This window comes from Martes martes, assembly GCF_963455335.1.
Source record: "Martes martes genome assembly, chromosome: 1".
Classification (NCBI taxonomy): Eukaryota; Metazoa; Chordata; class Mammalia; order Carnivora; family Mustelidae; genus Martes; species Martes martes.
Genome location: NC_137888.1, coordinates 171,315,426 through 171,328,195, shown reverse-complemented (window position 1 = coordinate 171,328,195; position 12,770 = coordinate 171,315,426). Strand labels below are relative to the sequence as shown.

General features: G+C 38.8%; 1 protein-coding gene across 1 annotated transcript in view; it reads left to right on the top strand.

Annotated features, from left to right (window-relative positions):
• The window catches only part of ITPR1 (inositol 1,4,5-trisphosphate receptor type 1), a 335,828-nt gene extending 327,511 nt beyond the window's left edge, over positions 1-8,317 (top strand). The window contains exon 61 of the mRNA XM_080801715.1: positions 6,989-8,317. Within this exon, the coding sequence (XP_080657841.1) occupies positions 6,989-7,075 (87 nt within the window). The 3' untranslated portion in view covers positions 7,076-8,317. The remainder of the gene's footprint in view (positions 1-6,988) is intronic.
• The last annotated feature ends 4,453 nt before the right edge of the window (positions 8,318-12,770 follow it).

Sequence of the window (12,770 nt, the reverse complement as noted above, 5' to 3'; positions counted from 1 at the left end):
CTTCACTCAAGATACTTAAATTCAGCATCCCAGGATAAGCCATACTTGTGCAAAAGCTCCTTTTGGTTCATCCGTTGGCCAAATCTGTACGGAGTGGCCATCGTAGTCCAGGCATTATGCCAGATGCTGGGGATGGACCCACAATCTAGACCTAACCCTGCTCCCACAGAGCATAATAGTCTGCACAAGTACTGCTCCATCCTGCTCTCTATCCCTAAGGTAAACACTTGCCACTTGAAGAAAGTTAAGGAGGGGGTAGATTTGTACCAAACCCTATGTACTTTTTTTCTTCCTTTTGATGCCCTTACAATGAACAGTCACTGGGTAGTTATGCAGTGACAGGATGCTGGGGGGGGGGGGGGGGGGTGAGCAACTGCTGTACCAAAGCTGATGGGATAATCAGCACAGACGTGGAACAGGTCAGCATCCTGGATGGGTTTTTGAGTGTTTTAATCAGCATCATAGACAAGATTATAAATTGCGCATGGCAAAAGTTTTCAGGCAAGGCTGCCCTGGAGGTAAGTGGCAAGGCAGATCTACAGGTGAATTTTTTACTCATAGGTACACAGCTAGTGAACACCCCGTCTAGAATAAACTCTTCTTGGCAGTGGTCTTCAGAGCAATTTTAACGATCCTACTTTGAATTATCTTTCCCAACTGAATTATTCCAAACCATACCCCCACATACACCATTTGGTCTCAAAGTTCTTTTCTTTGACTTTTATTAAGATGCAAACAAAAAAGACTAATGACAACAGAAAGGCTTATTTATGAAGGCTGTCTCTAGCGCTTGAGCTTGGTGGCCACCTAACGTGAACAACCCACAAGAATCTTAGTTAAATCGGAGGTTTTGAAAAACCTTCCAGAAACTGATCTAAGACAGACTTCACTAAAGGAACTGTTGAGCTCTCGTTAAAATGGTCACAGGAGTGAGGTGAGTTGAGGAATTTGCAGAAGGCATCCGAGGTGAAGGAGGGCGTCTGAGACCACAGAGGTCCTCCCTCCACACTCCCTCTTTGTACTGATGAGAGCACCGAGGTGCACAAAAGGCTCCTGGGAAGCTTCTCCAACTCTCTAGGACAGTGCCTGATCCTCCTGTGTGGGTTTGATTTTTGTTTGTCATACGTATTTTTGTTTTCATTTGTTTTGTCACTGTACCTTGGTTTGCCTTTCAGATTGGCTGTTTAAATTCTTACTCATTTTTTTTAAAGAGCCTTAAAGTTTCCGAGGTTGCCTCCCACACTTGAGCGCTGTGGAGGACACCTTCACGGCCATGTTACACAGCTGTGCGTAGTAGAAACTTGGCATTGTTAAAATACAAGGTAGAATTGTTCCCGTTAAGCCTCAATTTCAGCTTAAACAAAATATGTAAATATTCATTGCGTAGGGACTAGGGTTCATTAAGTGACATTAAAGCCAGTATGGTTTAAACTGCTTGGTTTGGGCCCTTTCTACGTTTTTTTGTCTTAACGTTGGTAGTTGGACCGAAAGCCCTTCCCCTGTGAATGAATATGAACCATTTTATCTTGAAAGACACTGTACGCTAAAAAGAAGTACCAGGAAGCCAGTAATGTAATCTCAATTGCCTTTACCAGGATTGATCTGCTTAGGTTTTAAGGTGCCCAGGAAAAACTCAGCACAGCTGCTTTTATTGGGGGAAATGTGTTTCTTTCAAAAGGAATTAGTCAGCATTTTTTCTGATTATGTAACCTTTAACAAACCTTTAAGGCCATTTGTTTAAGAATCAACTTACTAAAAATTTTTCAGTTTTACTAAATTTGGTATAATAGCAATCATAAAAATTTCTTGAATTTTTCTGCATAAGAAATCATGCAGATATGGTAGAGAGTTGCTGGTTCTTAAACGGCAATTGTAAGAATTCCTGACCTCTGAAGAAAAAAAAACTTTTTGAATTAAAAAATAAAAGCCTACAAATGATTAATGAGCAAGAAACTCTGTGCTAGATATTTTTTAAAACTGCTATGAAAGAATACCATTCACTGGTAAAAGTGCTGGGAAACACATAAATTGCTTCATCACTGAGCTATTTTTTCAATCTTCTGGTCCAAAAAAGCAGAATAGAGCAATGATAGTTTATAAATGTGAATGTCTTTGGTTTTAATTTGTACTGCTATTGACCTCTTTGGTGCTGGTTTTCTTAAAATACCAATTTGAGGAGAAAAAGTTCTTGTCAAGGTTAGAAGTTAAAAACCTGGTTGGTGGTGTCACTTTCCCTACTATTGCCAAGAACAGTTGATTAGAATTGCTATTCTAAGTGTTAATGATGAATCTCATCTTGAAGTTTCCCCTCCCAAGAGATTCTGAATACTAAATGTGATTCTCTTACATTCTTATTCCAAGGAGGAGAACTGATGTAAGAACCTAAAATTTTTTTTTTTTTTTTGCATGTTTTCTTCATAACGCAAAAGAGCAAATATTAAAGAGGCTTCACTTTACTGAAAATGTGACTGGCTTCCTATGAGACAGTAACCCTTACATGCTGTTAGGAATACAAAAGTGTTTGAAAATCCAGATCACATTAGCATGTTCCAGTGTTTGGCACTTTTCATGCAAGATGGTTATCTTGTGAACATTAACTGCTTAAGAGAGGGAGGAATAACAAAAGATTAGAATAATTGCCTTACAGTTAGAAAATTGAACATTAAACCTTTCTGAGTGCCTCTGTCCCCTACCCTGTTCTGGAACCTCAAAGGGGGACTAAGATAACCACTGCCCTCTAGGGTCCCATAATCTACCAAGAAAGACAGGCATAGAGACCACTGACGGTATGATACAGTGTGGAAAATTGTACAACCCACTCGAGATAGGAAGACAGCTTGATGGGAGCACAGAGGCGGCACTGGGGCCTGTGTGTGGCTGGGAGTGAGGAAGGAGTAGAGCCTGTACAAGTAGGTGACTTCTGAGCTGGCAGAGGAATGCAGCAGTGGGGGCATCCCAGGAAAGGAATCAGCATGAGCAAAGGCATGAAAACGCATGGCATGCTCCAGGAATGGCACTATGTTCTGGTTAATTCAGTTCATTCTTTGAACCACCACTTGTGAAATAGATGTGCAAGGTGCAGCCCTCGGTACTGGGTCACAAAAACGAATAGAACCTGTTCTCCTTCTACACCCAACAGTCTAGAGTGGGAAACAAATCAGTAAACTGCTGAGAATTCAGCCCCATAAGTATGTAATGGAGGCATGAACAGACTGGAAAAGAAGGAAAGCAGTTTAGTCAGCCTGATCTCTGGGAGAGAAGTGGAGTCAGGCCACAGAAGCCTCAGAGGTGCACTGCCAGAGCTACAGAGAGGGGCAGAACTCAGACTCAGCGCATGAACAAGTATCTGTACGTTGACATTTAATCAACGTAAGTGTGTCTGAGAGTTGTGTTGGGATTTTTTTCTTAGTATTTTAGGCTCCTTGTTAGAAACATGGCTGATTTTAGAGTTCCCCGGCTGTTTAGAATCTGAGTAACCAAGACCTTGCTGTGACAGGAAAGCAGTTTTTCGGACTGTTGACCCGTTAGAAACCAGATTGTGGCATCCGTGTGCTGCTACTGAGCGGTCCTTCCTTTGCCAGCCTTCTGTCATCGAGGCCAGTTCTGGGAGGTGAAATGTGCTCATTTGCTCTCTACCCTTAGTGTTTTCATGAAAGATCTTTCCGACGTTTGGCTGCCTCTGATTTGTAAAGCTACAATATTCTTTGCTTCTTGTTTAGACTGAGTCAAAAGAAGGAATGCTAACATTCAAGCTAGTTTTTATATTCATATGCATAGGAAGAAGAGTACTGCTTTAAATGTTTATCCTTTAGCTAAATGGGAATTATGAGGATTTTAAATGAATCTCCTACGAATGAGACATTTCACACTATTCAAAATAGATTTTTCAGTATTCACATTTTGAATATAGTTACCTTAGATCAGAATCTGATGGATCTTTTTGAGTCGTTTTGTTTCAAATGTCCAGAGCGAATACTGAGTGAGAATATGAAGATTCACTTTGGTCATTATTTCTGTGTACTTTGATAAAGGTAAAAGCAACAGGTAATACACTTTAAATTTATACACACACACACACACACATTTTATACAGTTTGTGTGTGAGTTATGTAAATAGGTAAGTAGGTAGAATTGAGCCCATAAAGCCAGAAGTTATGTGAGGCTGTGCACTAGAGGGCCAGTGAAACCTAACTAGCCAGCAGTGTTGACCTTGGTTTTTTACAGGCCAGATTTAAGCCTTAGGGCTTTTATTTTTGTTCCCTTATAATGATAATTAGATGATGACCACTGTCAAAAGGGCTCAATCCTTTAGCAATCCTTTAGCAGTTGCCATATTCCTTCTCATTTATTAGTCACTTACATGACAGCTATTCTGTCTAAAAGGCCAGGGTTCGTGAAAACAGAATTCAGACAAATGTGTATGCCTCTGCTGTGCTCAGCTATAGAGAATCTTCTCCAAGATCTTAATATTATTAGAGAAAAATGATGTATGTACCCAAATTACTTTGTGTTCAAGATCACCTGATGTGATCTTTGACCCATTTCAGAGAAAATCCGTGAAAAGTTCTTCTAGAGCAGCAGTGTGGTCCCAGATCAACAACATAAACCTTACTTGTTACTTGCTAGAAATGCAAATTCATGGGCCCTACCCCAGGCCTACTGAATCAGAAACTCTGTTTGTGGGCCCTTTGATCTGTTTTAACATACCTTCTGTGTGATTCTGGCTTATGCCAAAGCTGAAGAACCACTATTCTATGGAAAGAGAAAACAAAATTAGGTATATACTGGGTACTTGAAATCACCAGGAATAAGACTGCCTGAGCAAAGAATTTGGCCACTAACCTAGTAGTAGGGAGTTTGAAGGTTTAGGAGGGAGGGCCGGTGATGTGATCATTATCTTAGAAAGGTAAACCTAGAAAGTTAAAATAGGAGCAGCAATGAGGTGTCAGGTGATGGCTGCAGAAGTGGGAAGGGAGGTGTGCCATCAGCTAAAGACTTTTTGTTATAGGAAATACGGTGTAGAGGCGTTTCTGTTTAAGAGAATGACTGAATAGCCAACAGATTGAAAGTTAAAAGTGGACTGAACCAACAGGCATGAACATATGCAAACATAAAAGGTCATCTCAAATGGAAGTAGTTATTTATAGAAAAATTACAGCAAAGGGTTTAATAGCCAACTTTGACAGTTGAAAGACCTCAGTAACTTTAAATGAAAGTGCCTAAATAAAGTAGCCTTCAGTAGGGGTTGAGCCCCCCAGGATTCCTAAATCCATTAGAATGCTTGAGATTGTTAAACTTTGTGAAGTTCTGTTAGATTCCCTCTCAGGGTTACCAGCCAAGGGAAGAGAGAGTGTGTTTGTGTGTGTGTGTGTGTGTGTCCATCCGTGTGTCTGTCAGTTGGGGAAGGGAGGAGGATCTGAGTGAAGTATCCAAAGTATTAGGTAGTAAGATTAATGAATACAGATTATATTTTAATCTAATTATGCATTTATCCCACATGTCAAATTAGGTTCTCTTTTCTCAGCTGAATCTGTTAAGTATAGTGTAGTGTGTAACACTTACTTAAAAGTTTGTCATTCATCTAAGGAAACTTCAGAGGCTAGCTGGAATATCCTAATTCTTTATAAAAAGCTACCTTTTGAAAATACTCACTCCTTGTAAATTCTCTTCTAAATTATAACAGAAGGCATTTCACAGGAGCCTAAAAATAGTATGTTGATTTAAAAGAAAACTGCCATGTTTTGAGTAAGTAACGACTTTAAAACTGAACCTAGGTAAGCTATTCTTGTTTTATGTTCTCTCAGGATATTTTGTACCAGCAATTAGTCCAAGGGAAAAGTGAGACTTAAGCAACTACTATGTGACACTCTCCCAAAAAGTTTACATATATCTGTTCAATTCTCCACCTATGAGATAGGAATTATCATTCTAATTGTGTGAGTGAGGAAACAGACTTTGAGAAGCTAAATAACACAGAACCATAAGGAAATGGGTCTGATTCCAAAGTCCATGTTCTTTTTACCAGGATACACTAATTCTTGTCTGATTTTAGGAAACCAAAAATCTATATGCAGGACCTAACACCACTTGTAGACAGCAATTTTATCTAATGTATATTTCATTATAGCCTTTTTATCTTAATTGGCTTAAATGCCCAGCATCAAATCCAGAGCTAGGACCAACTGGTTAAGAAAAATAATAATGTGGAACACTAAATGCACCCTAAAATATCTAGAACAGAGCTAGCTACCCATCAATGGGAAAAGTGATTTGGTTCAGCAGCCAAATGAATAGTAACAACCTCTTATTTGGGGTTTTGCAAGCACTTTTTCATTTGACCACTCTTAGGAAATGGTCTTTCCTGACCTTAATCAGTCCTGTGTCTGTGGATGGCAAAGGACAGACCCCACTGAGTGCCTAGAGCATTGTTTATAACATTTAGTCACTCTGGATCTCACTGGCATGTGAGGACATTCCTCATTTTCCTCAAGGTGCTACATCATTTTTTTTCCCTCTCAAACCAGAATTACTCTGGAATCACTGAGAAATGGAATCAGGACCCCCTGAAGACCATGGACATAGTCCCTCTCAAACCTAGGATTCTAAACACACTGCTTTTCTTGATAGTTTGGTATGCTGTTCCCACCACACAAAGCCACCATTTCCAATGAGCCTCTAAATCATTTGGAAATGGATTTGGGAAACAATCAAGAATCCTGTGCTTTTATCGTTTTTTGTTTCTTTATGAAACAAATAGTAAGCAATACTTCTGAATGCCACATTGCATGACTAGGTCACCGAATTCCCCATTCTGCCTAGGAAGATGTCCCTTTTGAAGTTCTGAGTGTTTGATTTAGTGACGGTACACTATTTGTAGAAAGTGGGTTTCAGTATAAACCATAACCACAGAGGTAAATCTATGGTTCAGTATATGATCTGACGTACAGGAAGTGTCTGGGTCTAATGATGAAACTTTTTAACTTTCCAGATGACAGAACAAAGGAAGCAGAAACAAAGAATTGGTCTTCTAGGACATCCTCCTCATATGAATGTCAACCCACAGCAACCAGCATAAGCAAATGAAATAAAGGAAACTCCTGTAACTTTTATAATTATTATTAGTGTGGGTATGGCTACTTAGTTCTGATTCACCCACAAAGATGACATTAATCCCTAGTACATTTGTAAATAATCAGTTTTATACTGTATGTATATGATTGCTACTCTAAAGGTTTGGATATATGTATTGTAATTAGAATTGTTGGCATGATGAAATTTCATTTGTGCCAAAAATATTAAAAATGCCTTTTTTGGAAGGACTAAAGAAAGCACCTGATTTGCACTTGAACCAGATTATAGATTTAAAAGTATACAACCTGTATTTTGTATTTAAAACTAGAATAGCCAGTATTTATGTTTTTTATAAAACTGTGCAATACGAATTATGCAATCACAATGAATTTGTAACTCCTGAGTGTCCTAAAGGGAGTGCACATCTTTGAAGCTGGTGTGTTAATACTATGTAATAAATGGTTAAATATCAAATGATGCTGCTGCCAAAATCCTATGACTAGTGAGTTTCCAGCCCCTGGGCATTTTGTACCATATACTTATCTGTGGTGATACTGTTTATCGTTGCTAGTGGCATTAGTGCCTCTAATAGTGACAGTGCTCCAAGTCAGCATTCATCTTAAGAAAAGCAACTTTAGTTTCAAAGATAATTTTAAGCTTCTGAACTGATCATTTACACTTTCTTTAAGTAAGAGAGCTAAATTAGAAGCTCAGACTTTAGCTTGTGAAGTTAATGAATTTTTGAAAGGTAAATTTTTATGCAACATTTGGAATAAATGCATACTGCTGGCCAATCAGTGTCATCTCCAAGGTGAATTTTGGTGTCACAGGATAAAGAAATGAATAATTGATGGTGTCTAGATTATCTAGTCCAAACAGTAGAGTTGATTTTTTTTCTTCATCTGAACCAACATGCTACAGTAGCTAAGTATTTAAACTATATACATCCATATAAAGATGAAATATGAGCTATCCCATTAGAACTCATAGTTGAACACTGACATGTTATTCTTGTGAAAGAGCCACGTTTTGGTTTTATTTCCTTGTCACACGATTTCTTTCCTTGATGGATGAAAAGTATGAAAGGAAACTTTTATATCTGTTGCCTAGTTTTGTACATGGATCTCATTTTACAAGAGAATCTCTCTGCCAAAAAAAAAAAAAGTTTAAAATGTACTGAAAGCAGAGTTCTGAAGTGAGAAAAGTTTGTAAATGCATATATGAAAATAAATATTTAATGATGCAGAACAATATACAGTGGTGGACTGGTGGCATTTCTTTGTGTCTTAACAGCTGTTCCAATGACTTATTTTCTTTGGGGTCAATTTAAAGTGCACCTGGTTTGGTTACCAGATTCATTCAGAAAATGCTTACCTGATTAGCAAGAACGCTGAGGAGATCTACTTCAATAAATATCAGGGAGTGTTTAATACGATGTTCATTCATTCGTTCTTCTAGATGAGTGGCTGCCAAGCACACTATCCTGAGCAGTGAGCACCAGGGCCCGCCGAGGGAAAGTCAGGGTGGACTCTGCTGAGGCTCTGGCCGCCTGGGCTTTCCCAGGACTGGGGGGGGGGGCTCTGACTTGCTGTCTGCAAATAAAAACAGTTGCCGTTTGTTTCCCTTCGTGTCCAGTGGTTGGAGGCCTTCCGCAAGACAGTCAGAAATATTTCACAGAGCTAACTCGTCTATCCAAAGGTAGTAAAACTTGTTCCTTCCTTAAAGCAATGCCCTCCCGCCCGCCCATTTGCTCTTTTAACACTAATTCTCTCTGTGCTTTGGTAAATACGCATAATTACCACCCAATGTTGGGAACTAGGTCAGGATTGAGTTCCAGTTAAATGACTAGTTTCATAACAAATGCTTCTACGTTACAAATTTGATAACTAAAAAAAAAAAATAATAATTTTCCAGTCAATGCAGTTTATCTCCACAAAATGTTTCCATAATAAGGCAGGCCCAAGATAGACACAGACTTGAACGCGAGAACACGAGTGCAGTCTCGGCTGAAGCCCACCACCTGCGCCTGAGCCAGCAGGGACTTGCTCCTCCTTGGGTTTCTCTTTGATCTCGTGCTGCCCAGCACAGCGTGGCAGTATGTGTGGTTTGTCTCCCCAGTCCCATCCAGCTCACTGGAGAGTTGTGCACGGACATGTCCGGGTTGCAGCGTTTACAAGTTTGTCATGTTTCATCTGAATCCTGTCACCTAAGATAGAAATCTTCATTCAATTTGCCAGCTTCAGCAGAAAATAAATGGAATTGGAATGCCACTCCACCCTGTATGTGGCAGATCCTACCCTTGGAGTTTGGGTGTGAACACAAAGCTAGTATAATTGAAACATAAAATCTGAAGTTAAAACTTCTATAGCCTTTGATGTGTAATTGTGATTTCACCTTTCTCCAGACATTGCTTTTTCAAACACTTCTATTTCAAGGGCGGACGTCCACATCACCTTCAAAGCTGCCTGGTATCAGGCTGAGTAACAAACGTGGTAATAGAGTGCTAATATGCAAGAAAGTCTTTCTGGCTTTATTTAATTTTAAAAGTTTGCTGTAGCACCAATCCAAATGTCAAGATTTTACCAAATTCCTTAACTAAACCATTTGTTAAATCAAAGGATCTGGGGAATTCCATTCCACTTTTCTAACATTTATAATATCCTACCCTTTGCTTCTTCTATGTATAAACCTGCGTCCTGCTAAACCTTCTTTTCCCCTTCTACTCCTCACTGGGTCCTAAAGCTTTAAATGCTATTTCATCCCGTACAATTTTTCTTAGTACTACATCTGTCTCTAGTCACCCCACACACATACAAAATACAACTTCTTTTATTTCATTCTTTAAAAATTTGATTCAACTTAATTGGTTTGTTTCCAAGTTCATGCTTCTTATTCATTGTTCTTCACTCAGCCAATTTTTTTATTTGGTTGTACTTTCTGAAAATGGATTGCTTGATTTGGGTCCTGTAAAAACTGCTCTTTCATCCTGTTTAAATATTTCCTAACATAAATTATATAGCAAGCATACTTTATTTCTGGAAGCTAACCAACACAGTCTATGCAGTAGAGCAAACTAAACGAAGCTTTACTTATGTGCTAGTGGGAAATTATCAAGATCTTCACAGTAAACTAAGGAATTAACCTGTTAAAAATTCAATTCTAGACTTCTCTATCCTCCTACTGAGGATGGTCTACTATCCTCCTACTGAGCATGATAATGCATGAATGAGAAATAGCCTGGAAGTTTTTGACAGTTATTTTAAGGCTGACGTCTGGGCTGCATAGATGGAAATTTACTCCTTCAAAAATACTAAATACAAAAGGGACATAAATACAGACTTCTAGAAGTAGAGTTGGTTTTTGCTAAAATAATGTTTTTATAGATTTTAAAGAACAAAATAGGTGCCCGATAGAAGGTATAAATTATATGACCATAAAAGTCACTTTTATATAAGACAGGATATTACAAAGGGCTCTTACAGAAGGCTCTTGAAACAATATGCCGTATCTACCAAACCATACAGCAGGAGTGAAACTAATTTCAAAGATAAGACATTAAGACTTAGAGGGGTGGCTGGCTGGCTCTGGCAGTAGAGCTGTGACCTATGATCTCAGGGTCATGAGTTCGAGCCCCACGTTGGGGATAGAGATTACCTTAAGGTAAAAAAGAGAAAACAAGAAATTGAGACTTAGAGAGGCAAAGCAATTGGCCTAAGGACTCAGTTCCAGAATAAACAAAGGTCTCCTGACTTAGCCAGATCCAGAGAGCATTCTTACCACTTGCTACCGGTCTTCCAGAATAGGGCTGTGATATCTCAGGAGAAATCAGTTTCCCACAACAGTTCTCCCTTCACAGAAAGTTCTTAGGGAGAATATCACTTTGTCCTAAGATGCAAACTGCCTTTTTTTTTTTTTTTAACAAGTCTACTTTTATAAGGGATCTACAAATTAGAAAGCACTGAATATGAAGACTTTGTCAAGACTGAAAACTGTGGCAAAGATGAGCAGCTCCTAAAATCTCTCTTTTACGATTACCAATCTCATACAGTACTTCTTACTTAACTGCGTTTTTCAACAGGAGACTCTAGTCTCTCAATGAAGGTGGCTTCCTCCTAGTGAAAACATTCAGATATAGGTGACTGGCATCCTATCCTACCACAGAAGTGGGTGTTTATTAGCAAACTCCGCTCTGCTCTTGCTCAGTATACTGATAATTTGCTAACAATCAACTAGAGTGTTGGAAAACCCCCATAAAGATTTCAATTTTACAGAAAGTACCCAAAATTCCACCAGTTTTGCATCACAAAGTAGTGGTTTAAGTAAAGTTTTGAGTAAAATGCCATGTGTGTGGTTTTTGTGGGTGGTTGCAGCTCAAAACGACTATTAGGCCTCATCAGTTACCTACAGGGGAGAGCTATGATGGCAATTATAAATTAAAACAATTATGATTATTGTAACTTTTTTTTCTTCTTTGGCATTATATACCACATTGATAATTCTTGCAACCTAAAGGCAATTCAGAACTGTAACTAGCCTTTAAGTCTGGACCCCAAAACCTGCCAAAATAAAGAAAATGAAAAGGTTGATCCCTAGTGGGTTTTGACATGTGGTCAACTTCCAACAATGCTTATTGACTATGGGTTCTCCAGGCGCTGGTATTTTAAACTCATTTGGTAAAACAAATCTCTAGCTTACTAGGGGTACCACATTTTAAAAAGAAAAATTTACTAAAGGAGAAGCTTAAAATACTTTAAGGTCATGACAAACCAGTGTGAAAGAGAATCCTAACACCTAGAAGTGAAACTGCATCATCCACCCAGTCTGGAAAGAAAAAAGAAAGCTAAAAACCACTATAGAATAAGAATGCAGAGTTTGAGAAAACCCCTAAGGTGAATTGTGAACAACAACAACAAGAAAAAGAGCCCCCACAACATAAGAAGTGCATACTGTATGCAAGAACCACTAATGGAAAGAGTTCGCCAGCATTTCTGTAATTACCTCACAAAAAATGTTTAGTCCCAGGTCAAGAATGGAACTTTCAACAATTCAGGGATTTAACTGTTCACTCCAGAACTCAAGTTATTTGATCCTTTTTCATATGCTTGTCAGCTACAGCATCTCCAAGTCTTGTCAGAAGCTTTCTGTAAAAGTTCTCTGGAAGAACAACAATTGAGATTTGGTATGAAACTGGGACAAGGAGCCCAAAAGCACAAAAGGCTTGGGGGCTAAGCAGTAACTTACTTCAGAACCCACACGGCAGCACGGTGGCATGAAAGGAACAAAGACCTTGAAGTTGGTTGAGAGTCTTCATGCCAGCTCTGCCACTTCAGTGCTATGACTTTGAGCAAGTCCTTTAATCACTATAATTGTCACACCCCATCTAAAGAATGGACATCACCACTTACTTCTTTGGGCAGTAATGAGCAATAAAGACAAAAACATGTCAAGTGTCTATACATATATCCAATACATGCTCTTACCCATTTCTTTGCAACATAATCACTTCTTTCTCATACCTATCCACAATCTCAGCCAAATATTAAATGACCAAAGCTGCTTTCTGTTCCTAATAAATGGGCCAGATATTACTGTAGGATCCTAAATTCTCATGTTTGAACATGACACGTTGGGGTCATATTGAGTCATTTTTTAAAACTGTATCTCTAACATCCAAATTATATCTTAACTACCAATCTGAA